Source organism: Symphalangus syndactylus, chromosome 20 (genome assembly GCF_028878055.3).
Source record: "Symphalangus syndactylus isolate Jambi chromosome 20, NHGRI_mSymSyn1-v2.1_pri, whole genome shotgun sequence".
NCBI classification, from domain to species: domain Eukaryota; kingdom Metazoa; phylum Chordata; class Mammalia; order Primates; family Hylobatidae; genus Symphalangus; species Symphalangus syndactylus.
This window is the reverse complement of record NC_072442.2, coordinates 37,381,530-37,403,953: the sequence shown is the minus strand read 5'-3', so window position 1 is coordinate 37,403,953 and position 22,424 is coordinate 37,381,530. Positions and strand designations below refer to the sequence as shown.

General features: G+C 51.8%; 2 protein-coding genes across 2 annotated transcripts in view; both read right to left on the bottom strand.

The window, feature by feature from the left end:
• HOXB3 (homeobox B3) overlaps positions 1-14,594 on the bottom strand; it is a 29,728-nt gene extending 15,134 nt beyond the window's left edge. The window contains exons 1-2 of the mRNA XM_063628797.1: positions 14,470-14,594; positions 10,451-10,628 (exon numbers count right to left, since the gene is read on the bottom strand). The gene's annotated coding sequence lies outside the window, so the exon portion shown is untranslated. The remainder of the gene's footprint in view (positions 1-10,450; positions 10,629-14,469) is intronic.
• HOXB4 (homeobox B4) lies at positions 12,133-15,091 on the bottom strand. Its single transcript, XM_055258478.2, has 2 exons — positions 14,470-15,091; positions 12,133-13,638 (listed from the first exon to the last, which is right to left on the bottom strand). Exons 1-2 carry the CDS (start codon positions 14,924-14,926, stop codon positions 13,340-13,342), a joined length of 756 nt encoding a protein of 251 aa, XP_055114453.1. The 5' UTR covers positions 14,927-15,091; the 3' UTR covers positions 12,133-13,339.
• Between the last annotated feature and the right edge of the window lie 7,333 nt (positions 15,092-22,424).

Here is a 22,424-nt window from a genome sequence, read left to right as displayed (position 1 = left end):
CAGCTCACAAAGTGATTCTGCAAACCCATCCGCAAAGCCCCACCTGGAGTACATACAGCTCCCAATGTGCAGATGCACTCACACAACACACAAACATACCTACATATGTGCCTGCTTACACGCTCCCTTTGCATACACCCACTACACTGTGTGCCTGCAAAGGGACTGTTCCCACTATCCTCCCTCATCTGGGAAAATAAATCCCAGTGCGTCAGGCTGGCATCGCTTCCCACTCCAAGGAGAGGGGCTTCTCTGGCCTCTGCTCTGTTTGGTTTTTGGTTTCCAGAGCAGGCAGGAGTAAACACAGCTTCTCTGAAGCCATAAATCACCCCCTTTCCTACCTTCTGGGCTTAACACGCAGCCTCAGTGCAATCCCTTGTAGTTTTGGCTTCAAATAACCCGCTAGGTGCTAAAGGGTTGGGCAATGGTGGCAGCTGGGTTGTGGAAGCTGACCCAGCGGTCGCCCCCCAACCCCACTGCCGCTAGCAGATGCTCCTTACATTTCCCTCAGTACCCACAGCCCCCAACTGCCCTGGAAAACCCTCCTGTGCCTCAACACCCTTTCTGAGCGGGAGAGCTCTCCCATCCCCTAACACGATCATGTCCACACGCCCACCCAAACAGCTCCACATTCCTCCACACTCGTCCTCCACCCCCAGGTCCCTCTACTCCCTTGAAGCCCCCACCCTGCCTCTCAAAGTTGCTCTCATCTTCGTCTTCAATTCGGATCCCGGCCTGTCCCAGGACAGAGGCCTGGGGGCGGGGGTCTCAACCACCCACGTCTGCACCCTGGCCAGGCCCCGAGCGCCCCGGCTCCGCACCCCACACTTACCTGTGCGGTCTTCCGCTAGGGCACGGGCAACGGCGGGCGGCCGGGCGCTGTGTGCGCGCGGGGGCCGACTGCCAGGCCCCGGACCCTCGGCCCGGGCTGGGGCTCCGCCGCCGCAGCCAGCCGCATCCTAGTCGCTCAACCCCCAGCAACCCCCGAGCGTCCCGCCGAGCTGGGGGAGAGGCCCGGATGCGCTCGCCCCCACCCCGCCCCCGCCCCCGCCCCCGGCTTTGTTCGGCCTCCAGGGCCACAGGAGCGCGCGGATCTGGCACTCCGGGAGCGGCAGACGCCCGTTTCCTGAGAAGCTCCCACTCAGTCCGGGCCGCGCGGGGCTGCGGGAACCCAAGGCTCGTCTGGCACCGAGCTGGACTCGGGCTTTGAGAGCTGGCCAAGTTGCCAGGCGAGAGGAGCGGCAACTGACAGGGGCACGGCGAGGCGCAGGGAGCGCCGGGGGCGCCATGGCGGAAGGCGGGCACACCGGCGGCTCTTCAATGTCACCAGCGAAATGGGTTCCATATGTCCGACCCGGTAGAGAAGGGAGGGGAAGGGAGAGAGTTCTGGGCAGGACAGGAGTGGGGACAGGGAGGGGGGGCAATGGAGGGAACAGAGCAATGGGAGGAGGCAATGGGAAGGATCAGAGGGGCGAGAAAGATTTGCATCTCCCCTTTTCCCTCGAGTTTTCTAAAGCTGCTTAGGCTGGTAGGAACTTTCTTTCTCTTTTTCCTTTTCTTGTTCTTTCCTGTAAGATGGGGGAGGAAGGAGATTAGTAGGGGAAGCATCCGCTTGTTAAGGCTGGGAGTTTGAGGGAGATGTGGAATGGAGGTGAAAGTTCTTAGGCGGCTGGAAGATCAACAACTTCACCAGGTCCCTAGAGAAAAAAGAGACCAAACCCACAAGAGGGAAGAAAAGCCAAGAAAGGATTCCAGGGTCCAGGTGTGAAAGACTGGTCCCAACTCCGCCCACCCCCATGATGAAATTCTGTTTGGGGAGGTCCCAATGATTAAGTTACTGATGCTGGTGATTATGGTGGAGGCTGAAGTGTCCTGGACATCTTGGCCATTCCCTGGCACTTCAGCTCCTGCCACAGCAGCCTCACACCTGATTTAGCACCCCCAAGGGCCTACTCTAGAGGCAGTTGTTTCTGAGATGGCCTGGGCTTTGGGCAGCTTCCTGTAAAGAAGGCTGCTAGGGAGCAGGGAGCCTGGAGGGGCTTCCCTCTGTGCCTGCTCCCCAAGGGGTTTGGGCTCTTTTTCTGTGTTGGGTCTCTCTGTCTTTTCTAACCATCTCTGTTGTCTCGGTTCCTTTCTCACAGCCCCTTTGTCTTTTTCAAATTCTGCCTCTCTCAGTGTCTTCAGTGAGTTTGAATTGAGCCTTGCAAAGGATTTAGGAGTGTCTCCAGAAATCATTTCTGGGCTCACCCATTAGGCTGAGTCTCTTCTTCCCTTTCCTCTGTGGGAGAACCCACACTCTGTCCAGAGAAATTCTCTTCTAGAGAGAAGGGGACAAAGGGGGTAGTTTCCTTCCCACTCCCCTTCTTCTCACTTAACTCTGTGTGTGTGTCCCCTTGTGAGTTGTGGGGCTCCTTCCTCCAGGACAGCCTCCCTTCCCCTCTGACTGGCCTTTGTTTCCACTCTCCCTGTCATCACCTCCTTGGGCTCAGCCTTGACTTTCCACCCCAGAAAGGGATCCTGCTGCTTGTTCTCTCTCTAGGTCCCTCTCTTCCTCCTCTCACTCTTCATCTTTCTATCCAATTCCTCTGGTCACTAAAGCGTTAGCAGCCAGACTCCTTAAAGGCACAGAGATAAACAATGCAATTATATAGAGAGGATACCAGCAGAGTGTTAGGGGAGAAGACAGAGTCAGCAGATTTCCTAGAGCTCTGTCTACCAGATGCATTCTATCCCAACCCCTGAACAACACAAAAGCAAATCAGTGGGGTGGAGGGTGCAGGACTGGTAAGAGACAGGATGCTTCGTAGCTAAATGAAGCAAATGTATATATAAACAACAAAGTCCTTTCAAACTTGCTGATTTGGGGTAGGCCTAGATGCCTGAATGGAAGGCATTAGGCATCACATCGGGGATTTACCAGATAATGGTGGCAAGGGATGGTCCCCTTGCTTTGTCTCCTGGGGAAGAGTCTGTGCGTGTTGGGGAAAGGGAAGGGGAGGGGGTATCGGTGTCACCTCCGCTCCTCTGGGCCAGAGGAGACAAAGACCTGAAGAGGGCTGAAAGAATAAAGAGGAAAAGCTGGTGGAGTGGGGGTGGGGGTGGTTGGTCAGACTTCCACGTCACAGGCAAAGGTAGCAGCAGGAGGGGAGATGGAAAAGGGTTGGGGAGGAGAAGTTGCAAACGCACGGGGAAGGGGGCCTGTGGGACTGGCTCTCCAGGCTAGCTATGGGCTGGCCCAAAGAGCAGATCCTTTTTTTCCCCATCTTTCAAAGCATGCTGAATTCAGAAGCTAATACAAATGATTCTACCCTCTTCCTTCTCTTTCATGTCCCTCCTTCTTCCCATGGAAGAAGTGATCCTTCCTTACTCTCTCAAAAACTGCAAGACTTTGCCCTAATTCTGGACCACCAGTTTGAGGGAGAACTCACCCTCTTCACAGTTATACCACCCCACACTTTCCAGATGAGGGAGAAGTAGAAATGCTTGCCTCCCACACTGAATGTGTGTGGGATTCTCCAACACTCAAGGAGTGGGTGGGGAATGAGACTGAAAGGTTTGGAGCCCCTATGCCCCAGGTCTCTTTGCTGCCTCTGCCGGCCCTTCCCACCTCCTCACAATCTCCAGTGCTGTCAAAGCTGCCCCTGAATCCAGACTTTTCCCCAGTTCCTTTTATCCAGGTCAGACAGTGCCTCTACCCATCCCAGCCTTGGGTTCTGGCCTTCTCTTTCTCCCCAAACCCTTTTCAACCGAGACTTCTGAACTGGGAGGCTTCACCCACCAAGAATCCCTTGTTAACATGGATGAGACTCAGTGTTCACTTGGAGCAGAGCGTGGGAGCGAGCTCCTGGATGCTGCAGGGACTGGGGGCTAAGCTGCCACTCCACGTAGCGGATGCCATGAATAATTAGTACCTGGGCGCGGCGTTGCTCTAACTTCCCTGCTCAAAGGTTTACACTAGCAGGCAGAGTTAAATATCACAGATAATTGTGGCTATAAAGTCAGTTGGCCTGGCTCCAGTCAGGGAATGAGCGGCCAACAGCTGGGACTGGAGCTGGCGAAGGCTCTGGCCCTCTGCACCTCATCCATCACAACTTTGGGGCACAGTGCAGAGCATTCCCCAAAGCCACCTCTGGCTTTGCTCTTGACCAGCAGCCTCTCCCCTAGTAGGAAGGAACTGTGACCTCCACATGAAACTATAGGAGAAAGTTAACGGCTCTTCCCCTCCCTCTCCAATCTGCACCCCATTTGCTCCCTTTTTGGATGGGGACTTAGTTACAAGAACACACCCGACATCCTCCAACACTCCCAACTTTCTGGGACCACCTGATTCCTAGAACATTTCTTTTCTAGAAAAACTTCGGAGAACTTGTCCCCACTTTAGCCCCAAACACAGAGTCTCTCACTGCTGAGGAAACTTTTCTTTGTTTCAGTAGGTCAAAGGAAGGCTCCTGGGGTGTGAATTCATTTCCTTGTTTTGTTAGCCAGGAGGGTGGGGAGCCAAAGATTTCAGCTTCTTTCCCTGCCCTTCACCCTCTGCTTGCCTCCATTGTCTCCCCCAATTTGGGTAACTCCTTTTCCACATTCGACCACCCCCCCAGACACATCAGTCCTATAAATTAAGCTTTAATAATGTATTGGAACCCCTCCCATCCCTTTCCAATTGCACAGAACTTTGATTTGGTCTCCACTGATCACAAAATTATTTGCCTTCAACTCCAGTAATTCCTTTCTCCACTTCCACCTCTCTTACTCTAAGGCTCCTTCTGCCTTCAGAGTTGGGTTTGTTCACCCAGGGCTGGAGTTGGCGAAGCCAAACTCCTGGAGGGGAACCGCTAAAAAATGGAGCTCTGTCTGCTGCTGCAGGAATGTTGGCTCTATGAGGCTCACAAATATAATTTTTATATTAGACCGTGGTCATTGACTGGGTTTATATGCCAATGAGGCATTTCTGGTTTACCAAATTTATACAAATCTTGCTTTAATTGATAATCACAGATGCTGTAATTTAAGACCTCCAGCTATAGAGCTTTCATATTAACTGCTGATATATTACTGTAAATCGTCTGAAATAACCAACTCCTGGGAGCAGAGCAGAGAGGGAGGAAGTGCCTCCGAGAGCGACTTTCTCCCGGCCGGCCGCAGAAACAGCCCAGCTTCCACATCATTTTCTACGAAAAATGATTTATCGAAGACATGGCCATAAACAACACAACTCGCTCACAAACACACGCAGACGCGCGCGCACACACACGCGCACACACACACACACACACAATGGCTGGCATGCCGGCTGAGAAGCTGACACCCATATTGCTATAAATCAAGAAAAGGGTTGGAGGAGAGAGGAGAGAGGGAGAGGGAGGGAGGGAGAGAGAGGGAGAGAGAGAGAGAGAGGGAGAGAGAGAGAAAAGAAGAATATTCCTAAAATCTCTATGCAATGCCTCAATGGGTATAAACACACAGAGCACCGTGTGAAGAGAAATGGCAGGAAATGAAGATGGCTATTTGTCACATTTTACGACAATAACATTAATAACAAACAATAAATTTACATGGACATATAAGACGCGGTAGGTAGTGAGAAATCCCTTCTACTTACAATACCCCAGCCCGCGGTGTGGCTCCGGCTGCGGGGCTGTTTTATTGCTGTCTCCCTTTCTTTTTCTCTCTCTCTCTCCCTCTCTCTCTCCCCCTCTCTCTTTTTTTTTCTCGGGGTACAGGCTTGTTTTTCAAAGGACAGTTGAATTGCACGTCAGAAACAGGGAGACCGAGCCTGCGATTTTCCTGACGAATACATATCTATTCTGCAACCTCGGCATTAATTATTTAATGAATCACGTGACCGGGAGGGGGAAGGGGGTCTTTCGATTTCAGGCTCAAAGGACCACTATGACCTTCCCCTTCAGGAGGAGAAATTTTCCTGCAAAATAAGTTCCCCCTCAACCCACCAATGGAACAGTAGTGAGGTCTCCGTCTGTCTCCCACACTCACATCCATACCTACTATATCTGCAGCTCCTTAACCCCCATGGACACACACTTACCCACAGCCCACCTCTCCTCTCTCCCTTCTCCTCCTGCTTCTGCTTAGTTGGTGGAGGTGCAGAAATAGTCTGCAGGGGCGTCTAGGGGGTGGGGGTGGGGTGGGCTCAGAGCCCTTCTCCAAGCCCCTGGATTTCTCAGCTTCCAGTTCTTCTCTCTGCATCCTTTAAGATTAAGATTCCCTCCCCAACTCCATTTTCTCCCCAACTCCTGGGGGTATTTGCTCGAGTGGGACCCACTCCCTCTCTTCCTAAATAATGGACAAAATTTCTGAAGGAGCCACTTTGAAAATAAACACTTCATAAGTCCATGGTATAAGTGGATAAAGAATGGGACTTCTGGCTTTATTCCCGTTTTGATCTTTTCTGGTACCTTTTGAAGGGGCAAAAAAGGGACAGGGTGAAGAGATTACTCTGGAGCTTCCCGAGTTGAGAATAACCGCAAGGGGGACTTTTTTCCTTGTTGTGTTGTTACTACTATAGGAAATCAAACGCGACTGACCATTTGAAAATAGATTCTAGAGACAAAGGCTAGGACTAAGGTTTCTACACAAAAGAATTGGACTGTCAGCCTCTCTCTACCTATGTCACACTCTGTCTCATTTCCCCCCCTTCCCAAACCCACCAGTGAAGACAGCTGGAGATTTGAACAGGAGAGGAGGGAAAAGAAAAGCTTTGAAGTCAGCCTGGCAGCCCCAGGATCCCTATTTCCCAGGTGTTAGCACCCCGAGCTTCCAATCAACAAACAATGGAGGCTGATCAATGGGAAAAAAGATGGGGGATGGCTATGCTTGTTAAAGGGTTAAATACCAGGGACTATCTATTCCCTAGGCCTAAAGAGAGAGACATACACAGACCCATTCACCTCAAATATAAACAAAATAAAACAAAAACAACCCTCCGCCCAAACTTGACCAGTTACACGCAACTAGAATCAGAGTTCTCGGCCGGGGCATGGGGTGGGGGGTGGGGATGCAAAGGGAAGCAGAAAAGACATTCCTGAAGAAGCTGCAGCCTTATCTGTCCTCAGCAGTTCTTGAGGCAGCCAGGACCACAGCCTCCGGGGCAGGCGGGGAATCCAGGAAGAATGAGCTTCAGGGTAGGGGAGCAGGGGTCTGAGGGGTCTCCCCCAGCTTGTTCGAAGGGGTCTAAACCAAAAGCAACTCAGTGGAGAGAAGATTGAGGACCCGGTTGTCTTAACAAGCCCCAAAGAAACAGCCACCCCGGTGTCGGCCTCGGAGGTTCCAGCTGCAGTGGCAGCTGCACAGCTTCTGCCCCAGCCAAGAGCACTGGAATCTGCTCTGGCCTCATGGGGTGGGGGCGCCGGCCAGGCCTGGACTCTGTAGGGGAGGTGGTCAGCTTTGATTGTCCAGATACAAAACACAGACTGGTATTGAATTCAGCCTGATCCCAATGTGGGCCCTGCTCCCAGCTCCAGCGAGGGCAACTCCCTGAAACGTTCTGGCCACAAATCCATTAAAAATGGTGCTCCAAAGAAAAGCACCCTGCTAAAGTCTAAAATGAAAATAGAGAGAGAGCAGAGAGAGGAGAGAGAAAAGCTGGATGTGGGAAGACAGCAATCTCTAAAACGGAGAAATAATTTTTAAGGACAAGAAAAAGAACAGCAAAATGACACGAAGGCACGCCGGCAGGTTCTGTTAAAATGACCATACTCTTTTCGGATCCTGGGAATGTCCACGTTCAAATAAACAAGCGCCTGATCGCGAGCCGAGCACTTTCTTGCTGCCGATAAAGCGAACGTTTACACTGTGAGAAAGGCGAGATTGATTTACGAATCTGAACGCGCCAGTTTTATGGCTGATCACAAATCCGTCAGCGCTCAACTCACGCTGGGAAACTTCCCAACTCCGTTTTCCAACCAGACTCCCTCCCCAGCCGCCGCTTCCCAGGGAGACCCACCGCCAGTGCTGGGGCCGCCTCCGAGGGCTCTGGCAGGACTGGGCAACCCCCTCTGCCCAGGACAGGCGGGTGGAAGTAGGAGGGAGAATGGGGAGGGCCGAGGGAACTGGGGAGAAAGACAGAAAGAAGTCAAAAGGTTGGGAGGACTGGAGTGGTACTAGGATTGTCTGGAGTGAAGGAAATGGGAGATCTGGCAGTTCCCCTTAGGGAACCCCAGGCTTCCCTGACTATGGTCTCTCTCCTTTTCCCTTTGGTGGGCCCTAATTCTCACATTGCAGAAAGCAGTTTGTAAAGTCCTCAGCTATTAGGTCTTTGTCACTTGAGCCTACAGAGGGCCCACAACTGGTTATCTGCCCTTACAGGTAATGAATACACATCTCCCTGAGCCCCAAATATTTTTAGTCCAGGAGCAGCCTAGCTCGCTTTGTGCTCATCCTCTTTCCTTCCTGAGGCTTCCAGCCCCACTACTTATGCCACCCAGGGACAAAGGAGAGAGTATTAACCACTCCAGTTATTTCTTGCCTGAGATAGAGTCCCCAAATTTCAAGAAACAATTTACAAAATGCAAACCAACAACCCACATATCCCAGCAAGGTTCTGTCTCTCCTAGTCTTAACTGAAGGGGAACATTGCGTCCTCCCAGTCAGCGCCTGTCTGTGTCTGTCTCTCTTTCTCTTTCTCTTTGTCTCTGTCTCTCCCTAAGAGGGTGGCTGCTGGGGTGGATTTTTAAGATACAGCAAACAGAATACAGTTTTTGGAAAGGCTCTATGTTCAGGGCTCACTGTTTGGCAAATCCTTCACCTGTTTCTTAAAAGTTTCTGGAAACTTTGGCTAACCTGGGACAGCAGACCCTGGAAAGTACTCAGAATATTCTGCACTGATCCTCCTCCCATTTCCCTTGCTCCTCTGGCAGGTGAGGCACTCCGAGGGCTTTTTTCGTTATTGAGGAGATTGAGAATTAGGGGAAAGAGGTAAAGGTAATTATAGAAATAGCTTCCTCAACAAAGGAACTTCAGAAAATGGGTTGACAGGCTGTGGATTTGGATGTCAGCCCTCAGAGAGATGACAGCCTCTGAAGCAATGTTCATGGCGGAAGCCCTTTCTCTCCTCGCAGCTCAGGAGTTTATTCCTCTGGCCCTCTGAAGCCTTGTGGATTAGGCCCCTCCAACCTCTCGTATCTTCTCCCTTTGTCTTTCATCCCTCAGTTCCCTCCAAGTGAAACAGTAAAGAGATGAACTGGACCTGGGAGTGGTGAGGGGGAGGATGGCTGGAGCCTGGACTGCTGAAGGTGCTGTGTACAGAGAGACAGATTAGCACCCTACTTTCCTCCCCCAACTGGACCCTTGGGCTAAAAATCTTTGTTTTTTCCCTCAGTGGACAGTAATAGAAAAATAATCCAAAATTTCCAAAATAGCAAAAATGGGTTTGGGGCCTAGAGGGGGGTGGAGAAGATGGGATATATGATGGGCCAAGGACCCCTCCTTGCAGAGGTGTGACTCTCCCTCCTGGGCAGGAGGCAAGAGCCAACACAATGTCCAGTCTCAGTGAGGTCAAGGGGCTTCCGAGGTCATTTTGTGGTTCTAATACTGAGCTAATCGCCTAGAAAATGTGGCCTCTCCATGAACTCTCTCTCCTGCCAGCCTCCCGCCTCCAAACCCTAAGTGAGGCCTCAGGGAAAAAGGGCCAACACATTCAGGTCGGCTGCAGAGCCCACTGACTCCCTCAGCCTAAGAAACAGGGCTGCAGAGGAGAGAACAGAGACCTCAAATTAGGAGAGCAAAGGGAAACCAAACCAAACCAACATTGCTCCTCCAGGAAGAAGGCTGGGGGGACAGAGCAGAAGAGAAACATTTCTGCATCAGTGCACCTTGTCTGTGAACTGAGCAGTTTCCTGCTCCAGAGAGTAGCACATATTTGTCTAGAATCCCAAGCTAGACACAAGAAGAAAAAAAAGAACATATCCACTTATACCCGCTCCAAAGCTGGAACATTCCATCCAAGCACTGGATTTGATTTTTCCAAGAGGCAGCAGTGACAACATCTCACCGGTAAACAGGCATAGGAGACACCAGTCCCCAGTGTAGACAAGCAGAGTCACAGGAACACACCGACCACATGTGGACCTCACTAGACACACCCATGCACACATGCTGGGGCTCGCTGTGCCTGCCTGCATTTTCCAAAACCAGAAAAGCGCTTCTGAACTGCCTCACAAAACAACCTTCTTCTCTGGGGTTTTTCATGGGCCCTGACACCTCAGTCCCAACCAGTTCAAACACTCTCCAGGTGTCGAGGCCCCTCTTTCTCTCCCTGTGACCCAGGCATCAGTCATCATAAAAGGGAGCAAACCTGCCGAAGCATCCACCATAAAAACCCAGCCAAGAGAGTTAAAAAAGAAAAAGGAGGAGGCGAGAGAGTGTTTCTTCTTTCACTTGTGAAAAGAGCTCATAAAACGATCAAAACACGCCAGCCCGGCCCGGGCTTTGTTACCTTTGCGCCTCTCGCCTCCTCTCGCCCGAACTCCGCGGATCCCATTCATGACGAAGGGCTTCTTCCAAACTGAGAGAAAAAAGTTTTCAACTTTATGGTTCCAAATTTTTTCCCCCTTGCAGATCCGGGAGAGACGGCTAACACTTTTTTCCCCCAACAGCCGGTCTGAGGAGATTTGCTGTTGAATAATAACAAAGGAGAGAGGATACGTATTTAAAGAAAAGAAGTGATTAATGGTTTTCTGTATAATTCTCACATTTTTCTTAGCTCTTGTCTACACAGAATGGCTGTGAACTTTAAGCTCCATAGAAATCTTTTTTTTTTTTTTAATTCTATTCATACCTTCCAAAGAGCAGCTTTGATTTGGTTCTTTAGAGACATTCCTTAGGGGGGCATATGCTTTTTAAGAACTATTTTCCCCCTCAACTCGGGGCTGTGGCATCCCCTTGCAGCTAAAACACCACACCGCGATCTGACCGAAATAAAACTCGCCCCGCTCATCCTCCAGGTCCACGACGATTTTTTTACGAGTCTCCCAGCAGCATTTAAACAGACAGTTCAGCAGCCCTTTCGCGGCTGGGGACACTGGCCTGTCGGTTCCCCCTGCCCTACCTAGCCTCCAACTACCGGAGCTGCAAGCTGGAGGAATGCAAAATAAATAACAATAAAACGCGCGGGTGGGATTGGTTCTTTTTATTTTCTGAAAGGAGATGGGACTGAAAAAACGACTTTTAATTGCATTTGCTCTCCCGAGCCCAGAGCCCCGAGCTTTTTGGAGATGGGGTGGCTGCACCCTGGAGGACCAATAGACCAGAGACCCTGAGGCTGGAGCCCCCAGACCTTAGAACTTCTAAGCAGTGCTGCACAAGAGCAATCCCAGCCTGACAGGGCTTCTGAGGGTCACCTGCACCCCTTTCCCCTACCCCCACTCCATTCTAGGGGTGACTGGGACCTCAGAGACAGAAAGCTATTTGGTCCCCAGTCATACTTTCGATACTTTCTATGAGAAAGAAAATGAAAATTAATACTGGAGCAAGGCTTCACAAAAGAGGCCATTTGTCTTCTTGATTATCTATTTGCTTGTCAGAGTTTGAGCTATGGCACTGGCTAGCTCCTTTGTAATATAAAAATACTCTGAAAACCTGCAAACACCCAGAAACATCTGTGCAAAAAATTAGACTCATTAAAGCCTTAAACACCTCAGAGAAAAGCGATACCTTCTTATGCTGCGAGGAAAGAGGCCAGCCTCATGGAATCCTCTTTCGGAACTTTAATAACCAAAGAGCCGTCTGTCTAGAAGGAGACAGCTTAACCGCATTTTATTTGCTTATGACAAATAAATCACGATATGAAAGGCTTTGCCATACTTAAGCCTCTTGTGTCCTACAATGAAACATTTTCCCCCATTAGGGACTGGAATCAGCCCTCCCAGTCCTTTCAATCCATTTTTGGACTGAAGGGAAAATATTAAAAGCCCCAAAACAAAACACACCCACCCTAAAATGAAAACAAACCAGCCACCACAATTTGGAGTCCTCTGAGATAAAAATTCCCATCAGACTCTTTGAAAAAAAATATTCAACCACACACAATGTGAGGCTGAACCCAGTAGGGTGCTTAAAATATACACTGGGTGGCATTTGTCCATATCTTTACGCCAACGTTTCAACAAAAACACGCTGTGCTAGTCACAAGAAACCAAACATTTATTTCTATTGTCACTCTGTACAGCACACAGATATTCACACATACGAAGGGTTCTAGACTCAAGCAGCCCCAGAGGTAGGAAGGGGCCTGGTTTTGGAATGTCAGAAAGAGAAAAGGAGAGAGGACGCACATGACACACAAAAAATAGTAATAATAATATTATCAATAATAATAATAAACGATGCAACATGATAAACTACAGGAGAGGGCTCTGCAACCTCCTCCTCCCAGACTGGGAGGGGCACATTTTATTTCCTAGTTTCACATTCATTTTCAATCTAGGAGAGAGGCCTCTGCTGTACAACTCTGGACTGGCAGAGTAGTGCCCAGCTCCCAGAACTCAACTGGCCCCTCACCCTGCCAGTCATGGCTTGGCTTGGCCTTCCAGAGGAAGGCCCTCCCGGGTCTCTGAGTCTCTCTTTTTCCTCGGACTCAATTTGCCTGCTCACTCCTGAGTTGTCAAGGCCATCCCCTTCCCTACTTGCTCCCCTCCTCTGTTGCCCACTCCCCAACCCCACGGTAGAAGTGGGTGAGCAGTCATTCTGGCCCTCCGTGAACGGGCACAGAGGATGAGGGAGAGTGTGTGTGTGTTTGTTACCGTGGCCAAAACACTGCACTATCTGGCAGTCAGAGGGTGCTTTCGCTGGGTATCGGGAGTGGGGGACAAAGAAAGGAAATCCAGGCTGTCTTCCAGCAGTGGCAGCAGCAGAGGCGGAGGCGGCCGAGCCGGGCCTCATTTGTTAGCGGGTGTCGAGGTAATGGTCGCCACCGAGGCCCGTCCTTTCCTCGGCAGAGTAAACAAGACAGATGGGCCTGGGCCTGGCGTGATTAAAGATGAAACGTGGATCCATCTTCGCCAAAGCTGAAAACGAGGAGCTGCGGCCTTCTCCTTTTTCTCTTTCTTTTTCTTTCTTCCTTCTTCTTTTTCTTTTTTTTAAGGAATAAAGCAAGAGATTTGAATCTTGCTTCTGGGGGGGCCTCCCCGTGGCCCTCTATTGTCATTTCTATAAATAAAGCTTCCCCTCCCCTTCTTCTGCGTTTATTCGTATATAAAGTGTGGGGGAGGGCAGATAGATTTTTCCGGGGCCCAGGCCCCAGGGCACCCTCCTGTCCCCCCACCCCATCCCCTGCACTCACTGCCCACCCCCACCCCGAGGTTCGTAGCTCCCGCGTGCGGGGGCACTAGAGCGCGGGGTGGCCTCCATTGGGCCGGCCAGGGGGCCCTCCGGCTGAGCCTGCCGCGCCACCCGAGCGGATCTTGGTGTTGGGCAACTTGTGGTCTTTTTTCCACTTCATACGCCGGTTCTGGAACCAGATCTTGATCTGGCGCTCGGAGAGGCAGAGCGCGTGGGCGATCTCCACCCTCCGGCGCCGTGTCAGGTAGCGGTTGTAGTGAAATTCCTTCTCCAGCTCCAAGACCTGCTGGCGAGTGTAGGCGGTCCGAGAGCGCTTGGGCTCCCCGCCGGCGTAATTGGGGTTTACTGGACACACACGGAGAGAGGGAGAAAGAGAAAGTTTTATTGCCCCCGAAAGGGAGAGCCCTTTCTTCCAGGGAACAGTGTTTCCCTCCCTCCCTCTCCCGCCACCTCTTCTTCCTTCTGAGGGAGAGGGGGGAAAACGAAAAGGGAAGAATTCAAGACCCAAGAATGAGAAAGAGACCTCCAAGTTTTGGAGGGTCGTGCTGTGTCCTTGTTGTTTGGGTGTCTGGTGGGGGCGTGTGAGGACTCCCCCAAGGTTTTAATTGCTCCTCTCTCCTCCTCAAATTGGGGCCCCCAGAATGGGAGAATGAGGGGATGGAAGAGGGAGGGGAGGTTTCCCTAAACCTTTCCTCTGTTTAGTTCTCATCCTTGCTGCTCAGATTCCAAGCAGTGCCTGCCCCTACTGAAAACTTTTGCCCACTTCTCCAGCCAAGGAGTCAGACTGGAAGAAAGGAAAAAATAAATACTGGGAGTTGACTCAACTCTCTGCTTAAATACGGATTACCTCCTCCTCCTTCTCCTCCTCCACCTCCTACACCCCTCCCCAACTTCCAACTTCACTGAGACTATCTCCCTGGCGAAAAAGTTGCTGGTGAGAATGGTGAAGAGGATGGGGAACCTACTTCAAAGGCGCAGAGCCCACCAGGCCATAAAAATTTATGGGGGATGTAATTATGTGGCTCTGAAAACAGGCGACCGTAAATCTCCGGCAATGGCGAGTTTATAGCGGGGACAATTGGCTTCCCCAGCTCACCCCCCCCAACCCATGCCTCCGAAGTCCCTTTGGTGTAAAGCTCCAGGGGTGGGAGGGGGAAGGGGTGCCCACGCACTCACCCGTGCTCACGTGAACTTTGCGCATCCAGGGGTAGACGACGGGCTCTTTGCACGCGGAGTGGGACGGGCTGGGGTGCAGGGGGTTCTGGGCGCAAGGAGGCTGAGGGGAGCTGCTGCTGACCGCCTCACAGCGCTGGCCGGGCTCCGGGAGGAGGGCCCCGGCAGGTGGCGGCGCAGGAGCCCGAGGGGACAGCCCGGGCGGTGGCGGGGGCGGCGGGGGCGGTGGCGGAGGCGGCGGGGGCCCAGGGTCCCTGCAGGCCGCGTAGCGCTGCACGGTGCACGCCGCGCGCCGCCCGAAGCCCGCCTCCGGCTGGAAGCTGCTCTCTCGCCTCTGGCCGCCGGCGTAGTACCCAGGCGAGTGGTCGCTGGGTAGGTAATCGCTCTGTGAATATTCCTCGCATGGAGGGAACTTGGGGTCGACATAGTTTGAGTTGATCAAAAAAGAACTCATAGCCATTAATTTCTGGGAATTGTCCACAAAATATACTAAAATTTATTCCGACCCCTGACTCGTTTTCCTGTTTCCGAAAGCCCTCCTACTTACTGTCAAGTGAACAAAGTTAGGCGCCCACGTGATCCTCGGAGCCAATGGCCGCCCTGCCTGCGATTCCCGGATAAGGAAATCTGCTCACCCGGACCCCACTCCAGCCAAAGAGGTTTATTTCCCCTTCTTCTCTTCCCCCTCCCCACCCACCCACCCAACACCAGGATTTACATAGGACTCCTGCGGGGCGACCCCCTCCTTGCCTCGCTCTCTCCGAGCGAGAGAGAGAGCGCGGGCAGGTTGCGACTGGAGGGCCTGTTGGGGCGCTAGGCAGAGCGCAAACCCTAGATCCCTTAAGAAGTTGGGGGTCCCGGTGTAGCCCTCCTGTTCTGCCTCACCTCTGCCCAGCATTCTGTACCTTCCATAGGCCCCAGTCTTCTCCCCTCGGCGGGAGGGAGGCCTAGCACCCTGCGTCTGTATGGGGAGTTAGGTTACTGCCGGGCTGGGGGCTCCGTCTGGAAAGGGGAACCCATACGGGGGCCAGAGCACAGAGCTTGGGGCTTTTCTCTGCAGCCGGATGGGGAGGGGTAGGGGTGAGAGAGGAGGCGTCCAGAGCTAGAGGGCGGGTGTGCAGAGGGACTTGTCAGAGATGAATGGAACCGCGAGCGGATCGATAGGAAATTCATGCACTAATTCGGGGAGACTTCGCCTTCCAAATCGCATTTAGCTGCGCGGTTAGCTAGACTGAGTCCATCAGTCCGTCTGTCCCCCTTCTCCTATCCACTCCTCCCTTTAATCCACACGGCCCAAGCCCGGAGAAACGACTTGGTTTCCCACACTATAGATAGAGCTCTGGGGTAAAAAACCTGCAACTTTTGAGAGCAAAATTGATTAGCAATTTGCTAATTCCATAACCACCCGAGCAATACTAACCATGGGTCCGAGACGTTCTAATTGTCGCTAATGCCGCCGCCTCCGCGGCGAATAGAAATCTCACATCCCTGTGATACTGGGGATACAGCCATAGAGGTGACCCCCACACACAATAACACCCCTTGGTAATCGAGTATTTCCAGGTCATCTTGTTCTGAACTGAAACGGAAAGGCGGCCTCAGCATCCGTTTGTTAAATTTCCTTTGCCTTCTTAGCGCACTGAAGACAAGTCATTTTTTTCGCAATTTCCAATAAAGCCTCCCTGAGCCCAGAATAGAAAATGGGTGCGTTTGAAGATAAATTTAAAACTTCAACAACAATAACATTAACCTCTTAAAAAGAGGTGAAAAGGGACCAAGGCTCCCAGGGGCAGGCGTGGGGAGAGTTCAGGTAGATGATTTCTCCGTCTCTAACCAGCTGAAGGAGGAAAAGAAAGAGGAATAAAGAGGAAGGAGTCTTCGTGTGGCCAGTCACCAGATTGTCCTCATTCAGAAAAATAATACATATATATATATATTTTTCTTCTGGAAAAATACGAGCGGAGTGTTTATGTCAACTACATATTCCCCTAGATACGAATTTGTGACCACAAAATTCCTTACACAAATTCGGATCTACAGGGTATATACAGAAGACAGACAGATCTTCTTGGCCCAGAAATTTTCCAGTTCTCCTACTTTCCGCGCCTTCTTCGTTTGGGGTGTGGTTTGAGTGCTTTGGTTTTAGTTCATTTTGTTCTAGTTTTGAGCTCTGGGAACAGAAAAAGGCACTGCGAGTCGGTTCTTGGGATTACAAGGTTTTCAACTCTCCTCTTCTATTAGAATTTCAAGTAGCCAGTTCGCAAAGGGACGGGAACCTTGCCGCCGCCGCCGCCGCGCAACTCTCGGTGGCGCATGAATTATGAGATGTAAACATTAGCTAAGCACAAAAGGAGGAAGGGTCATTCTGAGGCTGCCGCGAAGTCAGATTCAGGCCTTTCTGGGTGCCTTCGAGCCCCTCCCCTCCCCCCAGGACATTTTTTTTTTTTTTTAGAAAAAACAAAACCCCAATCGGCTCCTCCGTGCCCCTCCAAGCCTTTAGTTTGTGATCAAACGAATATCTAGATATTTTCCAAAGCGCCTCTCAGCGAAGGGAGGAGGAAGAGGCGGCTGGGTGTGAAGGAGGTGTAATAAAAGTCCTTTTGGAAAAATTCAGTGGTAAAAAGAGAGAGAAACAGCTGTAAAGAAAAATGCTGGGAGACCAAGCAGATGGGGCCCCGGATATTTAATGACGGGCAATTCCGTTTACAACCTGAGAAAAGATCAAAGGCGTTTCATTTCCGAATGAAGGGCAATGAGGAATCATAAAAGATGCAGCCAGATGATATAGGGCCCCTCCCAGCCTCTCACACATCCTGGGAGCCAGGAGAGGGGGTCAATCCTGGGGAGGTGTGGGGAGGAACCCCATTTCCCCACCTTCCTAGCCCCAGGCGGGTCCTTTCCTTCTAAACACATACGAACTCGCCTAGCCACCTGCTTGGATTGCTGGTGGTAGGGCCAAAATGGGCATCTGGGATTTCCAAACCAACTTTCTGAGGCTCCCAGAAGCCGTGAATTTACTAAGCTGAGAGTCTGGGTATTGGGCTGGAGGGAACTGAGACTGTGAAAGCTGTGACACAGTAAGGGAAAATGTGCATAGAAAAAGCCTCCACCCCACCCAGACTCCCTACTCAACTCCCTAGGTCTGAGAAATACTTGCATCTGTAGTGAGGAAGTCAAAATAATATCAATTTCATTAACAAATACAGGAACAACACGAAAACAACCCTCTAAATGCAACACTCCAGAGATCTCTGCCTATGCCCAGTCCTGGGACCTTGCAGGCGGGTAGGAGGAGAGCTCCCACCTGCCCACAATAAGGTCCAGAGACCCTTTGATTTTCTTTTAATCTTAAATCTAGGAATTGCCAATGTTGGCCTCTGGGCCTGATTTCTAACATCAACATTCTCCCAGACAGGCTGAACTCACACATATTTGGGAGAAAAAAGCAAACTATCACACTATGGTTGTCTTTGCCAAGAGAGGGTCCAATAGGTAATCTCAGACCCCCATCTGGGCACTCAGGGAGACTAGAGTCTGGCCCAGAGCCCACAGACAAAATGCGCTGCTAGGATCCCCACCAGCTCCCTAGCGTCAACCAGGGACCTTTCCAAATCTTGTCAGAGGCCACTTAGGGTCTCCAGGACCCACTCCAACCGTCCAGGCCCCTCCCCCACCCCATACCTCCTATCCTTCTCAACTCGCCAGCTCTCGGAAACCCGTCCAACCCGTCGGCATTTCGGAAGTTTGGGAGGGCCGCTGGGCCGGCGGCCGGGCCTCTCTGCTGCTCTACACTTCACAAGGGATGCGGCCCAGGTGCCCCAGCACCCCAGGAGAGAGGAACAGAGGGCAGAGCCACAGCGGGTTTGGGTATCCTTAATCCTGGCGCCCAAGAGCAGAGATTTTTCTCCTCTGCGCCCTGGAAGCCGCCACCTGCCAATCCCACCAAGGCGCCGCACCCCCTCACCCCTCCAGCCGCCCGAGATGGAGAACAGGGTTTATGGGCGACTCCCAGGACGGGTTTCACCGGAGCGGGAGGCTGCCTCTCCCCTTCACCGCCCAGAAGGATACGAACAGCAACACGCATAATAATAAAATAAGGGCAGGGGCTGCGCGCGGTAGGAGCCACCTCCCCTGCGCTCCCGGGTCTTTCCGCGGCTTCCCGGCCGCCTTCTCCTGGCAGCCACAGGTTGCTTGCCTGACTTCGCGCCGCCCAGCCACCCTCCGCCTTCCGGGCGTGCCCAGCCCGCGAGGAATCATCACCTTTTGTTGGCGGGGAGAAGGGACTCAGCGAGGGAGTGAAACCGAAGGCTCGAGCAGAGGCGAGTCCCCAGCCGGCCTGCGCACCGGCGGCGGCGGCGCGGAGGAGAGAAAGGCCCAGAGGGGGCGCGGGCGAGGGTACTCACCGGGAGGCTCCCCAGCCCCGCCGGCCGCCGAGCCGCCTGCGGACGCGCTGGGCAACAGCTGAGCTCGCTCCTGTCCACTATTGTGTGTCCGGAAAACCGGACCGCTGCGGCGGGCAGAGCCACGGGCTTCCTCAGAAGTCGGAACATGACTTTTTTTTTTTTGGTGTGTTTTTGTTTTGGAAGCGCAAGTTTTCGTATTAATCTCATACTTTGGCAGTCTTTGTTAAACAGCTAGGCGCGTCACGAGGCTCTCAAACATTTTAATAATTTTTAGACGCCGTGACCTGCAGTTCACCCCTCTCCCGGCCTCCCCCACGAGCAGGCAGTTACTATAATACGCTCGCGCAGTTCGCTGGGTCATATTGAATTTTGCGTAGGTCATTACTTGGGAAAAAAATGACAGAGCAGAAATTTGATTCAGTTCATCCTCTCCAGCTCGACTTTTCGCCAGAGCCTTCTCTTCTCTTCACCCAACCCCCACCCCAAAAATGTCCCATTTGGATAGGAGTCAGTCGGCCACTCCCCTGTTTTGATTTTCCATCATTCCCATATTTTGTCAGCTCTGGTTGCAGAGAGAGTGTGGGGTTTCATGTGGGATCCTTTTGAGGCCGGAGAATGAGGCTGGCACGGGGAAAACTGAAAGCGTGGCTTTGGGCACCTGGTCCCCAGAAAGCAGGCCTGAGCAAGAGGCCCCTTCCCTGAACCTTACCCCTAAATGCCTGTATGGCCAGGGCCCGGCTCCCCACCCCATTGCACACTCCATCTGCTTTATTTGCTCCCCCAAGTGTCAGAGACACCCTCATTTCTACAAAAGCTTTGGAAGCTCCAGGGCCTAGAAATGACCACTCCACCTCTTGGGTCCAAGATTTTGGTGCACACAACCCAGCAGGTTTGGGGAAGATAGAACCCTGAGAGAGGTGCTGGGCTGGGCTGGTCAAAGCCGGGGGCATAACTTTCAGAGCTTTAACTGTCCTTTAAATACAAAACAATAGCTTCCCCCTCCCCCCCAAAGAATCGTTCTCATCAATACAGTAACACTTTTGCCTACCCCCATCACCCACATAACGAGGTTCAGGAGCAGATCAAGAAGTCATTGAAAATAGTGAGATTTTCTTGGGTTTGTCTCTCCAGGATTAGAATCTGGTGGATTGCCTACAACACACTTCTCCCTTTCTCCAGCTTCCTAGGGACTTGCAGAGGTGGGTCAGGTGACTCCCCTTCCTCCCAATTCAAGTCTACAGACTGAGACAGGGCTCCAGCCTAGTTGGTAGGGTGGTATCCTCCTAGTACGGAGAGGTCAAGAAAGAACTCCCCAAGGCACCCAGCTTGGTCCAGAATGGCAGAGGCCACTTCTTCCCCAACCTGGTCCCTCTAGCCCAGGACCTTGGGCTGCTCCAGTCTATACCTAAATTTGCTAACGTTCTGTCCTAGAACAGAAGGAGATGGATTCTTCAGTTCAGGCTTTCACATCTGTCTCTTCAGGACTCCAGGAATTCCTTCCTGGCCTGACACTGCAGAGAAACTCGCCTAAGGACTAAGCAGAAATAGGGACCTGCACCCAATTGGTTTAGTCAAAACCCTGGGTGAAATCTATTTGAAATTTGATATTAAACCTTTGTCTCTTCTGGCCATGTTTCAAAAGGCATCTTTACAGAAACTCTCAGGTTATCCACATCCTGGAAGGAAAAACGCCCACAGTGTACCTCCTATAGTAAATGCTTGGAGGAGAATATAACGACATCTCATAATACAGCAGTCATTTAAAGACCCAAAATAGGCATATGCTCCAGTGTTATAATTACTGCATCTCTCTAGGCATTTACTTATGAGCTAAGCTTAATGTAAGGATTCAAAGTTCATTTCAGGTCGCCTGTTTCAACTCCCGTAAAAAAGATCTCCGTGAGGCCATTTGGTATTTTTCCTTTGCATTTCTCCTCCCTCATCCAAATAGGAAGAGAAGGAGTCAAGATGAACACACAAATGGAGGCTTGGGAGAGAGCAAGAGAATTAACAAGCTAATCTTTCAATAGGCAAGTTCTTAAACTGGAGCAATTTGGAGAGAGAAATGAGAGTTTGGAAAGGCTCCAGTGTTGGCCCATGCTCATGGACCCCACCTTCCTGACAGCCTGGGGGTTAAGGGTTCTTGAAAACAGGCCTGCCTCTCCCAGGGGTGGAGGATTGAAAGAGCCAGTAGTTTGACTCCTTTAGGGCAAGCAGGGTGAGTTGATGTTGGTGAAAATCAAACCTTCACATTAGAAGTATTCTTTGGCCCTGCCAGAAGTCCTACAAAGACGTGGGGGTAACTTAATTGAATTTCTAAAATGTGTGTGGCTAGGAATGTTTTAATTAAATTTAATATGGTGACTCAAAGATTATCTTTGGAAGAGAAAACTGCTCAGAGGGTTCACCACACCCTAAGGGCTGTCTTTTCTACAACTCGCCACCACCACCAATCTCGAGGTTTTGGAGAAGGGATTTTTTCTTCCTCAGTTTCCCTTCCCCAGATACCTGCCTCTTCGCTGCCCGTTTCTGCTCCCCTACTTCTGCAACCCACAAGTCTTCCTTACCTCCAGCATCCCTGGCTCCTTCGTCCGTCTTCACACACAAACAGCCCCCTCCCCCACCGCCCCACCCCTCCCCCGCTGCTAGTCGCCTCCGCCGCGCCCACTCACGCATGGTGTAAACTTTTGACCCTCCAACTTTGCGACCCCTCCGGCAATAACACTGGCCTCACCACCCAGGGTCTCATTCTGCTACGCCGGCCACAGAAACCCCAGGGCAAAACGCTTTCTTTACCCCTCCCCCCTTCGCCAATGTCCCCACTCCCCCAGGCCCTTAGACCTGGGCAAGAGGAGTCTTTTGACTATTAAATAACTCCTCGGAAAAAGACGCGGAACCCACTTCCCTCATTTTCAACGGTCTCTTCTATTGGGATGCCTGGAAGGGCTTTTGACCACCCACCCTTCATTTTTGACCCCCGAGTGGGGCCGAGGTTGCTGGACGAGGAGACTTATAGCGAGAAGTAGAATGGGCTGACCTGGAGAAGGGCATTTCTGGGGTGAAGGGTGGAGAGAGCTTGAAGCAGGAGCTCCTCGGGAGCAGAGGGGGCCACTATGTTCACAGGGCTAGAGGGAGAGTTCAGTGTCCCAACGATGCGGGGGGGCCCGGGGCCACCTTGCGCGGCCGTTCGCTGGCGCCTCGGAGGCCCCATCCTGGCTGTGAACTTGGTCTAAGGCGGACTCTACTGGCAGCTCTGGGATGTTACAGCCTCTGCTTCTAGTCCAGAGCAGCGGCAGTGCGGACAACCCGCCCGCTTTCGGTTTCCCTTCCGCCCAAATATCGCCTCCCAGACCCCCACCTCTCACTGGGAAGGATTTCCTTTCTCCTTCCTTGGGATCCCTTGGGATTCAGAAAACAGAAAAGAAAACGAATTAGAGAGATGCATGCCCCTAAGGACAAGCCTGCAGAAGCCCTGAAACAGGGTATCCTCTGTCATGCCTCCAAATCCCTCAAGAGGCGACGCCCCACACAGGCTGGCACTTTCCCTCCACTTTG